This window comes from Parus major, chromosome 4 (assembly GCF_001522545.3).
Source record: "Parus major isolate Abel chromosome 4, Parus_major1.1, whole genome shotgun sequence".
NCBI lineage: Eukaryota > Metazoa > Chordata > Aves > Passeriformes > Paridae > Parus > Parus major.
Window position 1 is genome coordinate 39,759,213 of NC_031771.1, and position 15,009 is coordinate 39,774,221.

The 15,009-nt window shown below is 38.4% G+C and overlaps 1 protein-coding gene across 7 annotated transcripts in view; it reads left to right on the forward strand.

Moving 5' to 3' along the window:
* The window catches only part of MTUS1 (microtubule associated scaffold protein 1), a 118,544-nt gene extending 105,382 nt beyond the window's left edge, over positions 1-13,162 (forward strand). For all 7 annotated transcript variants that reach the window (XM_015623849.3, XM_015623848.1, XM_015623851.1 and 4 more), the window contains 7 exons: positions 3,524-3,738; positions 4,219-4,324; positions 5,326-5,399; positions 5,500-5,595; positions 8,061-8,177; positions 9,391-9,488; positions 10,280-13,162. In XM_015623849.3, coding sequence (XP_015479335.1) covers positions 3,524-3,738; positions 4,219-4,324; positions 5,326-5,399; positions 5,500-5,595; positions 8,061-8,177; positions 9,391-9,488; positions 10,280-10,496 — 923 coding nt within the window. In that variant the 3' untranslated portion in view covers positions 10,497-13,162. The remainder of the gene's footprint in view (positions 1-3,523; positions 3,739-4,218; positions 4,325-5,325; positions 5,400-5,499; positions 5,596-8,060; positions 8,178-9,390; positions 9,489-10,279) is intronic.
* Positions 13,163-15,009: the final 1,847 nt, after the last annotated feature.

A 15,009-nucleotide genomic window follows, 5' to 3' on the forward strand; every position in this document is an offset into this window, starting at 1 on the left:
AGCTTTGTAGTGAAATACCCAGGATGCAAGTGACTGATGCTAACTACTACAAATAAAGGGTAATTTTACATGTCAAAACCACAATTTCTGCTCTGAAGATTTTCTGTTATCAAATCTCAGAAACTTTCCATTATTTCTAAAGGTCATGGTTAGGCCCAAAAGAACTGGGCTCTTCATTTATAATGAAAGGTGTTAAGAAGGCTAAAGATACAGATTAACCTTGCTCTGTGTTGTGCTAATATAGGGAGAGACAGTTGTATGATTGGGAAGAGAGGCTGGGACAACCAAGTGGAGGAGAAATACTAATATTTGGAGGAAAAATATATTAATGATTCTGCTATATGAATAAAGAAGTAAAAATTGCTTCTGGCTGCCATGTATAGCATTCCATATCCACTAACTTTAAAACTGTTCATTGTTACAGGTAAAGTAGAACAAACTTGACAAACAAATGAATAGTGCGTATTTTCATCTCTGTGGCTTGATTTTTCCCTGAAATGCTGTTGGACTGTTTGTTTCTTGTTGGATTTTTTTTTTTTCCCCTCAAGGTTTGTGGTCTAGAGAAGATGTGGAAGTGTGGAGGAAAACACTTCAAGAAGGGAAAGGAAACACAGTAGTAGTGTACAAAAACTGTGAAGTATGCACTTCAGGTATCTCTGAAGTGGTTAAGAAGTTGAAATAGATTTGTGTGTTTGCTACTGGAAGAGCACATGTTCCAGTTACAAATTTTTCTTCAAAGTTCAGCATGAGTTTAGTGAGAATACTCCTTAGCTGAGTAGCAATCATGTTTGGTTAATCAGTGGCTAAATGACCAGCCAAATTAAGAAAGCTGGGAGAAAGCATGAAAAATTCAACTTTCTTGAAAAAAGCAGAGCAGTGATAAAGTACATGATTCAGTCTGCAGATGGATAGGGCTGTGCAAAATACTTGCTGCAGACATTTCAATTTCAAGTATTTAGACAAGCTTTGGTTTATGAGACATCTCATAATTTCAAATTAACAATTCTTTAGTTGGTGTTTTTGCTAAAGCCTTACATGATCAGTTTCCTGCACCACCACGATACTGGGAGCTCACTGGTGGTGCAGTAGTTCTGCTTCTTGTTTGGATGACAGGAATTGAATTCAGACGTGTGATCTGCAAGGAAGAGTTGCAGCCTCCAGCTTTGTGGAGGCCAGAGTTACCTTTACGGTAACAACTTTTAATTGCCACTGCAAGTTTTAAGAGTTTTTTGTTTGCCTTTGTAGCATCAGTCTTCTCATAAATTTGAATTACAAACTGCCTGAAGGAGAACTGATGCGTCTGTTTTCTTTGACAAAGGCGTGGTTTGCTATTTGCTTTTTTTGAAGTGCTTTGCATCATCTGAAGTTCTGCATGCTGACATTTAAAGATAAGGCAATGATAGGCAGCACATTCTTCTGGCTAACTGGAGGCAAATTAATTGCTCTGGACTTGCAAATAAGGAATTTGACACTTCTTCCTCTGTTACTTTTGAATTAAGTTGATCATTTGAAGCATTTTGCTGCAGTTACCTCAACTGAGCCATGCAAGTTGCCTGCCTCTCAGCTATGCCCTTACTCTGCTATAGAAGGTCAGCTCCATCTGCATGTGGTTGGCTGTGTCATATCTCCATTTGGTTTTCTGCCTGGCTCTTGGCAATGTAAAATAATGTCCCCAAACAATGATGTTACCTCTTCTCTAAAAATGTTGCAATGTAGAGTATTTATATTCAGAAACTTCATGCCACTGCAATGTGATAGAAGTGTGAAAGCTAATTTTTTTCCTCCCTTTCCCTAAGGGAGCAGTTTTAAGAGAAGTTTGTGGAAGGAATAAAGATAGGGGACTAAAAACTTCTTTTGGTGCTGGTGCAGAAAGTAGCAAAAACTGTGAAATTTGTTTGAGTTACAGAGAATGTTGTGGTAGGTTTCAGCTGAGCCTCTGTTGCATTGTTGCCAGTCAGAGGATGAAGAGCTTGGCCTAAATCTGTCCAGATCAGCAGATCTTTTGCACAGACCCCATATAGTTAAGCTTGCTGTTAAACCTAATTCAGGTAGACATACATGCAGATTGATTTCCATGCAGTACAGCTCACTCTCATAACACTTTCTAGTTCCACTGCAGGTTCAAAGTGATGTTAGCAGGGCCAAGACTCTTTACAGTTCCCTTAAAAGAGAGTGAAGTATCATCCATCAAGTTACTCACGTGATTTTAATGAGCTATAGCAGAGTAAGACACGTGTAACTTGAGACACTCTGCTGGGGCAGGCTGCTTTCCCTTGAACTGACCCATTACTTCTTTGGGAATGAGTCCTTGAAGATTCTGTAATTTATTTATCTTAAGGCTTAAACACAGCTGTGATGAGAATTTCCTGTACTGCCTGTACAAAAATCCTTGCCTCTTCCCATGCTTTTACATAGAGTTTATATTTACACTGTATGGGCAGTGTGCCAGTCTGCTGTGAAGTGCATGCATGCATGATTTCTCCTGCCTTTGAAGATCAAGTTAACATTTTAGTTGATTTTTCTCTTGAGCAGCCACTCATCTGACTAATTTATTTTAAACCATAGTACTAGAGTCTGTATAGAACCAGTTTTTCTCAAGGTCAGTGACCACACACTTGTGTTAGAGATGCTGTTTCACCTTGGTTCCAGGCTTTGGGTGCAGCTGGAACTCCATAAGGCGTTTGCTGCAGTCATATTAACAGTAGCAGGATGACTCCTCCTATTCAGGCCTGGCTGGCTGGACTTGGGAATGCTAAATTTCAAACTCAAAAATGCAAGCTGCTAACTTCTGTTTTGCCTTTCAACCAGCTGCAAATATGGGGAGACAAACTTAGGCAGCCTTCTTAGCAGGCCTGTGTTAATGCAAATGTAGAGACAACTGCACAGCATTTTTCTTTTCTTAACATTCTGCACTTTTTTGCCTAAAACTGTTCTCTGTCTCGCATATTTAGATATCTCAGGCATAAAGACATGAGCAGTACCTTTCAGACTGGCAGATCTGTATCAGGCTGTCCACATCAGGCTAGAATTGCTTCTTTGCTGTATATCTGAGTGTTGGTGTCATTAAACATAGTTTTCTGGATAAGACTTTCAAATTTAGCTAAGTGGTTTATATGTCAAAAAGTGAAGTACTCTGACAAATACTCTACTGAAATGGGATCAAATAAGGTAAAGTAGAAAATGCAATTAATTTTTTTATTGGAGCTCTTCAGTGTCTCTCATGAGACATTCCTTCTTCCATGCCATGTCAATCTGTCACACGTGTGCTTTTTATGTGGGCTCCTGGCTTAACTGGTTTCAATTAATTCTCAGCCTAAGAAACATGAAATTTGATATTTTTGTGAAGATCTTTTCATGTGTCCTTGGAGGCACACATTTAATGGATAAATTACATTTATCTTTGTATATAACCATGTTGCTGTGCAGTGTGCTCACTGTTTTTAATACATGTAAATGAAGATGTGACTTTAGTATTGAACTTGATCCATTTTTTTTCCCTTTTTTTTCCTTTTGACATCTTCAGTAACCACTTCTGCAGCTTGTGAGAAATTGGAAAGAGACAGGAATGAACTTCAAATTGCCTATGAAGGGTTTTTGCAGAAGTTAAACCAGCAACATCATGATGATTTAGCTGAGCTGGAGGAGAGGCTTAAACAGTTTTACACTGCAGAATGTGAGAAACTCCAAAGTATCTGCATTGAGGAAGCTGAAAAGTACAAAGCTCAACTCCAGGAGCAGGTTTGTAACACTCAAAGTAGAAAATTTCTCTAGAAACTGATTTCTGTTAATAACAGTTATTTTATTTAATGTGAAATTCCACTTCATTGCAGCAATAAAAATAATAACCACATTAAGCTATACAGATCTTAAAATGTGGTGGAGATTGGCTGTGTTCTGCCAGCTTAAGTGGTTTCTAGGGCTCCATGGGATATTGAGTCAGCTTGAGTTTTAAGATGTACAGAACCACACCTGCCCTCTGACCTTGCTTTGCAACTCCATGTGTGTTACAGATGTACATATTATCCTGTTGGTAGTGGTAAACTGTAAGACATCAGTCTCATTTATTAAGTCTTGTACATGGCTTAGCTTCTACTTTTGAATCCTGATAGACCATTTAAAATGTACTTGACATAGTGCATGAAGCCATTGAAGCAATGCTTTAAACAAGGGTTAAGTTGATACAAGTAAGGGGAGAAAAATCATGTTGTCATATTGCAGGTGGACAGTTTAAATACCACACATGAAAGCTTTAAGCTGGAACTCGAAAACAGACACTCAGAAAAAGTAGAGGAGCTGAAAAAGGAGTATGAATCCTCTTTTTCAGGCAAGTATTTTGTATTTAAGTACATATGCTACATATGCTATAGTATGCTAGTCAAAAACAAAAATATTCAGGCTTTTTGATCATTATGTCACCTTCACTGTTCTTTGTGGACAGCTGTCTTTAAAAACATTGGCTGAATTCCTTCCTTTGGAACTGACAAGTCTTACTTTACATACAACAAAAAACATGATCCCATTGTATTTGAATGAAACTTTATAAATAGTTTGAGGGCAAGTGACTTTTTCTTGCAGTAAAAAATACCTGAATTGCCCTCAAAACCCCAACTGACTGAATTTCTCCAGTTCTATAAGGAGCACCTCAGAAGTGAAAATGAGGATAAGTAAGGCTGTGTGCTTTCCATAATGACATGGAAATGTTAAGAAATATTACATACTGTGCACAGTACACTGTGGCAGTGGTGTTTTTCAGGGAGGGGATGGTGACGTGCTCAGGTTTAAATTATGTTGCATCTCATTGATTTAAGTGATGATGATTTCTATCCTCCTTCCAACTCCACTCAAGTTTCCAGTGATAATTTTTTGTCTTGAAGCCTGGTCATGCTTCTATTGGTTTCAAAGGACAAACTCTTCTGCATGGTATCCAAAAAGTATAAATGAAAAGGAAATGTTTGTCTAGAAGTTTGTAGAAGACACAGTTTCAATTTTTGCTGTGTTTCCTTCCATAAACTCAACTTTTGTCAGATTGGCCTGTGCTTAGTAAGTCCATTTGTTGCATGCAAGATGAATGCTCTCAAAACTGACAGGCAGTCTGCCAATGAAATGGATATGCAAGGGGAGAATCAGCAAATCTGAAGTGGGAATAAATCTGATACTTGATACATGCTTTGCATTCAGCTAATGATAAATGTTCTTCCTGTGTTGCCATCTACTGTATCTATGCATATATATGTAGGCTGGCTCTTCAGGCTGTTTTTTTTTCAAAAAGAATTTTCATGTCTTATGTGGTATTAAAAATCTCCAAAAATATATTTTTTTTTTTAGAGCTCAAGAGTACCCATGAATCTGAAAGGAAGTCACTTGAAGATTCCTTTAAAGAGAAACAGGAATTGCTGGAGGTTTGTTAAGGGCTGGGTTCCAACAGTTTAAAACCTGAAAAGAAGTTTGGAGATGTGCACTGAATTTTTGACCTAATAATACAATATATTTGCATTTCAGAAAAAAATCGATGAACTAAAAACTGAAAACAACTCACTGAGTGAGAAGCTGAAATTAGAAGAACAAAAACAAATAGCCAAAGAAAAAGCCAATCTTGTAAGTCTTGCTCTTCCAAAATAATGTGGATGAACAGATCTTGCCTAGGTTTATCTTGCTGCATAATGCAAAAGATTTGCAGTGAAGCCTGACAGGGCTCCCATACTTAGCAATATTTCTTTGTAAATGGCTCACCTGACAGAAGTTTTTTGCAAGCACTGTGATGCTATGTATTAACTTTACCTTTGTAATTCTACAAAGCTGTTGAGTATCTAAGTTGGGGTGTAGATAATGGCTTAAGCCAAATTGAAGATCCATGTGTGTACAGGAGTAGTACCACAGCATTTTTCTGGACAGTCAGTAACTGTTGTACCAGTGCTATGATCAGTGTGGGCTTGTGTCACTACTGCAAAGCTCATTTCTAATGCATTTATTCAAATGTTGATTCATACTTTTGCTGATTTATCCTTCAAAGAAACTTTTCTTTTGTCCTGCCTTTCTTCCCAAGGCTGCTGTTGCTTCTGATGCTCCTGGGATAGAAATTTGTTTTGAGAGAGGGGTTATTTTATGCACTGGGCAGGGGGGTTAGACACAAACATGATTATTTTTCTGGTTACCCAGAAGTAAGCAGAATACCAGTAGTATTACTTATTCCACAAAGAGAAATTTCATGCTCATAGGATGCCTCTAGTGGAAGTTGTCCAGTTTTCAGTGGAGATTGTTTTTTTATGTTTTCTCTTATTGCTTATTCTAGTGGCAGGACAGAGTTCCCACAAGAAGAATCTGCAACCACAATATGTTGGTGTAGCAGTGGGAGTTTGAACCGTAATTCCACAGGCACACTCGGATGTTGCTTAAATTAAAGGAGCAATAGCCAAGTGCCTTCATATAGCTGCAAATATGCTTTGTGCTTTCCTGACAGTGTAAGATGCATGACAAGCTTGAGACTTCTCTTTGGAAAAGCACCAGTTTGACTCAGACTCTTCTGTACTAAAGACAAATCCTGCAGTATCGAATTCCCAATAGCCCTTTGAAGACAGAGATGTATTTCCACCTCTCTGGTATCATATAGATAGTGTCACTTTCTATTCCCAGGTTTTTTGCTAAAATCTTATGTAGGACTTGCAGTCTTTTTATTTGACTGTGTTCTCCTCTTAGTAGTTAATGTGGGGGGCTCAGACTTAACTTTAAAAACACATTTTAAGGCCATTGGACTTGAGGAGGGAAACAAAATTAATTGAATATTGAACGTACTGTAAGCTACATTTTAACTTTTCAGGATTGCTTTTCTTGTTAGCTCATGCATTCCATGTTTAAGTCATAGAACAGAAACACATTGTCTTCTGTCTTCACTGAGGCAGAATGCATGCTTTGCCCTCACACAGACTTCTCAAAAGAAGTTAAACAAGAACCACTAATGCAACAGGCCTTAAAAACTAGCAGGAGCATGAACTGCGTAGGTGATGGAGCCCCTATTACCTGTGACATGTCCTGGCCCTGTCCTTCTGGGACCACACCCCACAAAACTGCAGGCATTGCCCTCCTGTCCGAGGTTTCTGGTGTGGCAGTGAAGCTGTTACTCAGTGCAGTGCACCTGTGTTTCTTACCCAAATGCACTAAAACAAGTTTTGTTTGATTTTGGAGATAAACGTAGTTACACAATATGCTTAATCATTTATAGATTTCAGGTCATGTTCCAATCTCACTACTTGGAAATGGACTAAGACTTGCTTTATTTATTCTCTTTTTTTTGGCTGTGACCACCTTGAAATGCAGAGAATGTGTTTTACTCTGCAGTGTTTGAATGGTTTCTTACTCTGGAAAACAGGTCCTTGAGGAAACCACATCTTTCCCTGCTCTGGCCTTCTCCTGCTCTCCCTTCCAGCTCCAGAAAACAACAGAATAAGTAAAAATAAAAAAGTCCTAATTTGCCATATTGTAGATAAGTCATGGATGTGCACCAGTGCAAGATTTATATGTATAATTGCATTTTCAGGCTTTAGAAGAATGTAAACCCAAAAACTTTCTGCTTATGAGCCAGCTACCTTCAGACTCAAACCAGGGAAGATAAGCTACAGTCAAGTTCAGAACTTAAACTTCTGGTGCTTTTTTGAACTCAGACACTTCAAATGTTTACTCTAATTATCTTTTGGGATGGGTTATGAGTAATATGAAATAAATTTTGGAACTCCTAGCCTTAAGGCCTTTGGGCACTCCTGTGAAACAAGTTTTGCTGTGACAGCATTCATGCCTTCCTTTGATTCACAAGGGTTTTTCATGTCTGTGCAGTGTTTTCTGAACAGCTTCTAATGAAGCAACTGCAACTGTCCACCTACCCTGAAGGAAAAACAAAAACTGAGGAGAAAGTGATACCAGATCTGGTTATTTTAGTGTTTGACTTAATTTCACTTAGAACAAGTAACTTTTTACTGTAATTATTTTATTGTTTTTTCCAAATAGCAGGGAAACATCTAAATTATCACTGAAATTCAGGCTACTAAGCAAACTCTCTGGCAATCTTTCAGAAAAACCCACAGATTATGTACCTGGAACAAGAGCTAGAAAGTTTGAAAGCAGTGCTGGAGATCAAGAATGAGAAACTCCATCAGCAGGATATAAAGCTAATGAAGATGGAAAAGCTGGTGAGTGTTCCTTGTGGTCTGGCAGGCTGGGGCTGTGTCTCTGACTTGTGTTCCTATAACAAACTTGGGCCAGACAGACTTACATGCAAGAATTAATCTTTTTTGTTTAAAAGGAAACAGGAATTCATGATGGGACATGCTCACATTGCAGGTTCAGCTTATATGTCAAGAGGGGAAAAGAATGACTCAATGCTCTAAATGACCTTTTAACATCTTAAGACAACTACTTGTTTGCATCAACTATTGCTGTGTTAGTACAGATTGTCTGGGAGCCTTTCCCCTCAAAGAACAAAATCATTACCTGCTACATTGCTCAAGTGGTATGGAAGATAGATTGCAGTGTCAGAAAAACGTTAACAAGGAAATGATCCTAATTTAACAAGAAGGGATCAAATATGAAATGGAGTATGTCTTGATTAGCCTAGGCCAATCATTTTAGCTGTTAAGCTGCTTGTTTAGCTGTGTGGCTGTCTTCCTGACCTGTGTGTAATTCCACATGGAAAGTCAATTTTGGAGGCAGGACTTGTAATCACTTAGCAGGCTCTTATTTGTGACAGGACAGGGTCCTTCTCCTGGGTGGGGCCTTTGAACACTGTTGTAATATTTGCTTAAGCAGGGCTTTAATGAGGAAGTATAGAAAGAGGTCTGGATACAAAGGAACGCATTTATGCCAGTTGCTTAGTATTGTGCAACAGTGTATGTTACATTAGTCTACATTACATTAGTTTTGCATTACTAGCAAACCTTCATCTTTTCCAATAGACATTGGCCACAGGATAGAAGGCCTTGGACCATCTAACCACTTAATCAGTTTTTCCTTTTATTTTTGATAATGACCTCCAGCAACAACATGGAATCAGAAGAGCAACAGGGAAAGCTCTTTACTCAGGGAAACTCTTGAATTTGTCTTGTTATTTCTAGCCAGTCTTCTGTCTAGAAAGGTGCTACAGTGTCTAAAACTGCTGCCCATCACTGGCAGAAGTTACTGGAATGTGCTGGTTAACAGCAGATCCCTTATCCAGTCCTCCTTGTTGGCATTTAATCAGCACAAGTGGCCAAGTGCCAGTGTTATGCAAGGATAAGGTGGGTAGGATGTTTTTGTATGTAATGTAACAAACTCTGCAAACTCCAGATTGCCAACATCTGTGATAGCTCAGTCAGAATCTTGAGTGCACGTGTGGGTTTTATTTCAAATTGTGACCTTCTTTCCAAGGTGGAGAACAACACAATCTTAATGGATAAATTAAAGAAGGTTCAGCAAGAAAATGAAGAATTAAAAGCTCGGATGGACAAACACATGGAGCTTTCAAGGTGAAAAATAATCTGTGGACATTTAGATGTCCTTAATCGGGGAAGGGGTTCCTGTAACAAGAAAGAAAACTCTGCTGAAGTATTGGTGAATGCAGTTTTGTAGTATTCTGTGAAAGAACACATCCATTTCTTCCCCACTTATATCTCTACAAATTCCCTGCGTTCCTTTGTAGAGTAACAAGCAGTTAATCCATTTTGAAAGGTGGTAAAATATGTTCTTCAGTACTCCAATATTTTAGGTAAGAAAAAGCAACTCAGAAATACCATCATACATTGATTGTCCCTTTTAAGTACTACTGGCTTGTAAGCTAGACCTGAGTCATACTTAGAACCACTTCAGTGAGTGATTTGTCCCCAGTTAATATCAGTGTGGTTTCTTTAGCAATAACAGTAATATTTAACATCAATAAAACAAGTCTGAGGTCCTCCTAACAGTTGCTTAAATGGATGGCCAGACTCTTCCAGTGTGAAGGGATCTGTAGCTTCCATCTTGAGCTGAGCCTGCACAAAGACCCACAGGCTCCAGCAAAGCTGTTTAAAAGCATGTGTTAAGCAGGACAAGCCTCACTTTTCAGATGCTTTTTCTGGCCCTTAGGGATGTTTCTTACTGGGACTTTCTCCTGCTTTCTGCAAGCTAACACTTCAAATACAGCTAAGATGAAAACAGTCCTTCTATTAAAGCTGGAATTCAGTTGTGAGCCAGGGAAAGCACTTTCAGACCTTTCTTTACATTTCAATACTGCGGCTTCCAAGTTGGGTTATGAGTTCTGATGTAAATCTTCTATTTGCAGGCAACTTTCTACAGAGCAAGCTGTTTTACAGGAGTCACTAGAGAAAGAATCAAAAGTAAACAAACGCCTGTCAATGGAAAATGAAGAACTTTTGTGGAAGTTGCACAATGGTGACCTATGCAGCCCAAGAAAACTGTCTCCCAGTTCTTCATCTGTGCCTCTTCAGTCCCCACGGAATTCTGGTAACTTCTCCAGTCCTGCAGTGTCACCAAGATGACATCTCTTGAGAGAAAGAGGGGCCTGCATTTAATTTCTGATCTGCAGAACCTTTCCTAACTTTAATCAGAGAGGAGCAAGAGCTATATTAGCCACCTAAGACAACTAAACATAACTGGAAACTATTTGGTGCAAAAACAGCGATAGGAGACTGTGAATATGGGAGTAAGACATTCACTCCTCCCAAAAAGACATATGACCTCTATGGACATCGTTGCACAAAGCACTTACAGAGCGAGAAAAGACTTGTTTGTTGCCTTCTCACCTAACCATAAGAAGCTCAGGGGCTTAAAGATCACAACCTTTATAATATGTTCCTTATCATCGACACTTTTTTAAGGCTGTGTGTGTGCGTGTGTGCGTGTGCCGTGGATGGAATGGGTGTAACACACTGTGCGTGTGTCTAATGCTGCCTTCTTTGCTGTGTACGTAATAAAGGATAAAAGCTGAAGAACATTGACATGTACTTCCTTGATACTGCTCTCAGTATGCATGCTTAACAGAGTACCCTTGCCTGGGAATGAGGAGAAACTGCCACTGGTACTGTAGGCTAGTTCCCTTCATCATTCTGGCTGGTAAAAAAATGGCATGAAGACCTTTTTCAGCTGACTCATTAGTGTCCTGGCCAACCCCAGTATGCAACTTTAATTTTAAAAACAAAATGAACTGGAGCCATATATTGCATGGGTTATTGGTTTCATGTCCATGCACAACCCTGCCATTTATGGGAACTTTTTTGCAGAGTGCAATGGATTTTGGATTTCAAGTCAATAGGGTTGTAGTCAGAACCACAGCAGCCCTCAAGGTCAGAAGTTCTTAGCTGAGTTGCATATTTAGAAGCCTAGACCTAGCATCTTACCTACTGAAAAGGAAGCACTAATTTCCTGAAAATAGCACGTCTGTTCCTGAGGATAAACAAGATGTGGTTTATAAAGCCAAAGAGAAAAATGCAATAATTGTAACTAGGTGCATTCTTAATTCATTTCTCAAGAAGATTAAGTAATTTGTGAATTCCAATGTAGCTGGTGACACACTCTGCCTTTTTAAGCATTAGCATTTGTATTAACTTTCCTCAGGGCTGGCTAAATTCACCTGAGGATGAGGTGGTATCTGTGTTTATCTTGCTATTTCTGCCATATTTTCCCTCTTAGACTGCAGGATATTGGTGTTTTGGCAGTTCATCAGGTGAAAAGTCCTGTACAAGAGATTCTGTAGAGTAGGTGAAAAAGTTGTCCTGGCTGCTGGAACTGGAGGATGAGGGTGTCAGCATTTCTGGAAAAATCACATGCTGAGTTTCAGCTTCAAAGAATAATTGGACAGCCTTGCTCCACCCTTGATCACACCTGTTTAAGAGATGACTGCTCTGTACCTACTAAACCAGGTTTGGCTTCAGATTAGTCTTAAAAAATACTACTGCTGCTGACAGTAGCTTGGGTTTCACAGCAGGGCTGGGACGTTGTTACACTGCTGGTTAGCTAATGCTGGTAGCTGGCTGAGTTTCCCTGTCTTTTTCAGTAGCTCGGGGACAGGAATCAAGGGCATGGGAAAGCATTTAGGAAACAACTGGAGAACCACTTCAAACTATTCTACCTTGCAAATTCTTGGCTAGTAATGAGGAGCACAGACATAGAAACAAGACTGTTAACAGTCCTCATGCAGTAAGTAAATTTGTAATATATTTAAACTTGTGATTGACTGTTTCATCATTAAATTTACTTAAACCCCTCATAATGTACAAGGGTGCCATTTCTATGGAAGATTATGCTTTCTTTTAATTCTTTTTAGGGCACTGTACATACCACTTACTAGTGGTGTCAGTACTTAAAATGTTTACTAGGAGGTTCCAATTTAACTATGAAAATCCTATGTAGGCTACAACTTGGCTTTAAATATGTCTTGGAACATTTTTACTTTCTATGGTCAAAGAGATTTGATGGCATGTATTTGAGCTGAATGCTTTAAAATAAATTTTTTGTACCAACTGAAGGATTTTTCTTCTGCTTGTTTTAGTCAAAGGATCTTTAATTTAAGGAGGAACATTTTTCCAGTTACTAAAAACTTTTAGTATCTATTCAGCACAGCAAAATAGCAATGGTGAAGCTTCATGGCATAAATTATTAGAGTATTAGAAAATTTTTCCCTTGTTACTCCACTCGTAGGTAGAAGATAAAGGTATATGGAGGCAAAGATAAATGGAGCTTGCTTGTGATTCTTGAGAACATTCTGCATGTGAGAAAAGCCACAGTTAGAGGTTAGCAGTATAAAAGGTCTGTCACAAGGACACTTGCCTAGCCACCAGTAAGAACTTTATTACTTTAGTTGCAGTGTAATTCCTTGAATAAAACATGCTAAGTAGAGTGCACACAAATGTTTGAAGGTCAAATATGGCATAGTCTGTGTAGCAAGAGCAGGGAAAGCTTTTCCAGGCTACCAAACAGAAAAGTAAGTATGGTAGAGTAGATAATAATACAAAGACTGTTAATTTGTTGATAATTTACCTCCACAATACAGGAGACTCTTCATGTCTAAACTGCTTGCAAGTAGACTCTTTAATGCTTTTATGAAGAAATGAAGACTGCTTGTATGTAGAAATCAGACTACAGAAATACCTGTTTAGTGTTTGTCCTGTTGGTCTCAACAAATTAAATAATTCTGCTAATCTGTAAATACTGTTTCAATGTTTTTATCTGTTGAGTATTAGTATTTCAAGCTTTAACTTAAGTACCATGTGTTAGTAAAGGCTTTATTCATTCCAGTAACTGTTACATATTTTGGGGTTTTTTTACTTTAGCATAACGTTTCCTTCAGGAAAATCTAAAAACCTGCCCACCATAATCATAAGCCAAAGGTCAAGCAGTTGAACAAGTGATTTTCTTCAGATATTTGACTTTACTCTCAGTTCCAACTCTAATGATAAGTTTCAGAGTGAACATTTAACGGTGACATTTAACAGCTGTACCATATTGTTTGTTGTCATTCAAACTATTCATAGTATGGTTCACCTTCAATACTCTTCTCTAAAGGTCATTCTATGAGTTGCACTGTATTTTCTATAAAATTTGAGGTGAATCATTTCCTTGAGCTAACTGGAGACTTGATGTTTTTCATTACTAACACCAAAGACACTTCCATGTAAACTAGTATCATGCAATTCATGCAGGAAATTCCTTCTAGACAATAACCAACCACTGATCTTGTCTGACAGCCAGGAAATCATTTAGGGCTGAGCTGCAGCTACAAAGGTCATCATAAAGTTGGGATAACCACTGAACCCTTAAGGGAAAAAAACCTGACCATCACTGCTTGCCTTGCCTTAGAAGAGCAGTGACACAGGTATGGAAATGGAAATAACAGCACTGGCAGCTTTAGGCATGTAACTTTGACAAGTCACTTAAATTTCATTTCCAGGGCTTCATTCTCATATCCTGTCACTGTTATTTAGGTGGAAATGTGCAATTAACTACATCAATGTAACATCAGCTCTGCCCAGGAGGCTTTTGGTAAAATAAAAACTATGTAAAATACATATTAAAAGAATTCTCATAGTTTTCAATTACAAGAATTACTTTGATGCTTGGTGGGAGGACAAGGACAGAAACAATGGACCGGACATGACACCCACCAAAACTCTTCTGTATCAGTTTTGAGACCTGCAAGTGATGGTTACGCATCACTCAGGGGAATACTCATGCAATGGATTCACACCATCTTTTCCTCTCCTGCCAAACTATCATCAAGGAAGCGATGCATCAACTGTGCTGCTGAACAAGTGTGGGCAGATGACATGATCTCCCACTTCCCAGACACTTTTGAAGGAAATCAATTGTTGAAGTACAAGTTCAAATGCACTTTGAAATTCAAAAAGCTGCCACAACTCCTTCAATTGAAAGGGGAAGACATTGTTCTGAGAAATTAAAATGCTAAAAAGGAATTAACACATTGCACAGCTTTATCTGGAAGCTCTAGGATTGTTAATTTGGTCAGAATAAAAAAAGAACACACACGGTACAAGAACATCTTTTTTCTCTAAAAAAATGGCACAAAGACCTTTTTTAGGTATTACTATGAAATTGTAAAACCTATTTAGTCCTTTGGATTACAGTGTAATGTTCTTGATACATTTTAACAGATGAACCTTACCTCTTACACCTTCAAAGTTAGTTCTGCTGCATGCTGTTTTAATTTTTTTTTAATATCTTAATTTTCAGAGGCCAGAGACAAATAAAGGTCTTGGCAATTGTTCTTGATGTAGCCTATTACGTGCATGGAACCATTTCAGTCATTACCATGGGTATTTATCTTAACAGTTACATTGATCTAGGTACCTGCATGCTGAAGAAAAAGCATTCAGCAAGTTTGGTTCATGTTTTCATTAGCTACACTACTAATCAGCTCATTGACTTTACTGGGAAGCTGCCATTTTTACATTAGCACTTAGAGTTATCACTATTCCAAACAGGGCTGTGTACACATCTGCTAAAGGGTCTGAATTATCTGGAGCACAAGGCTACCTC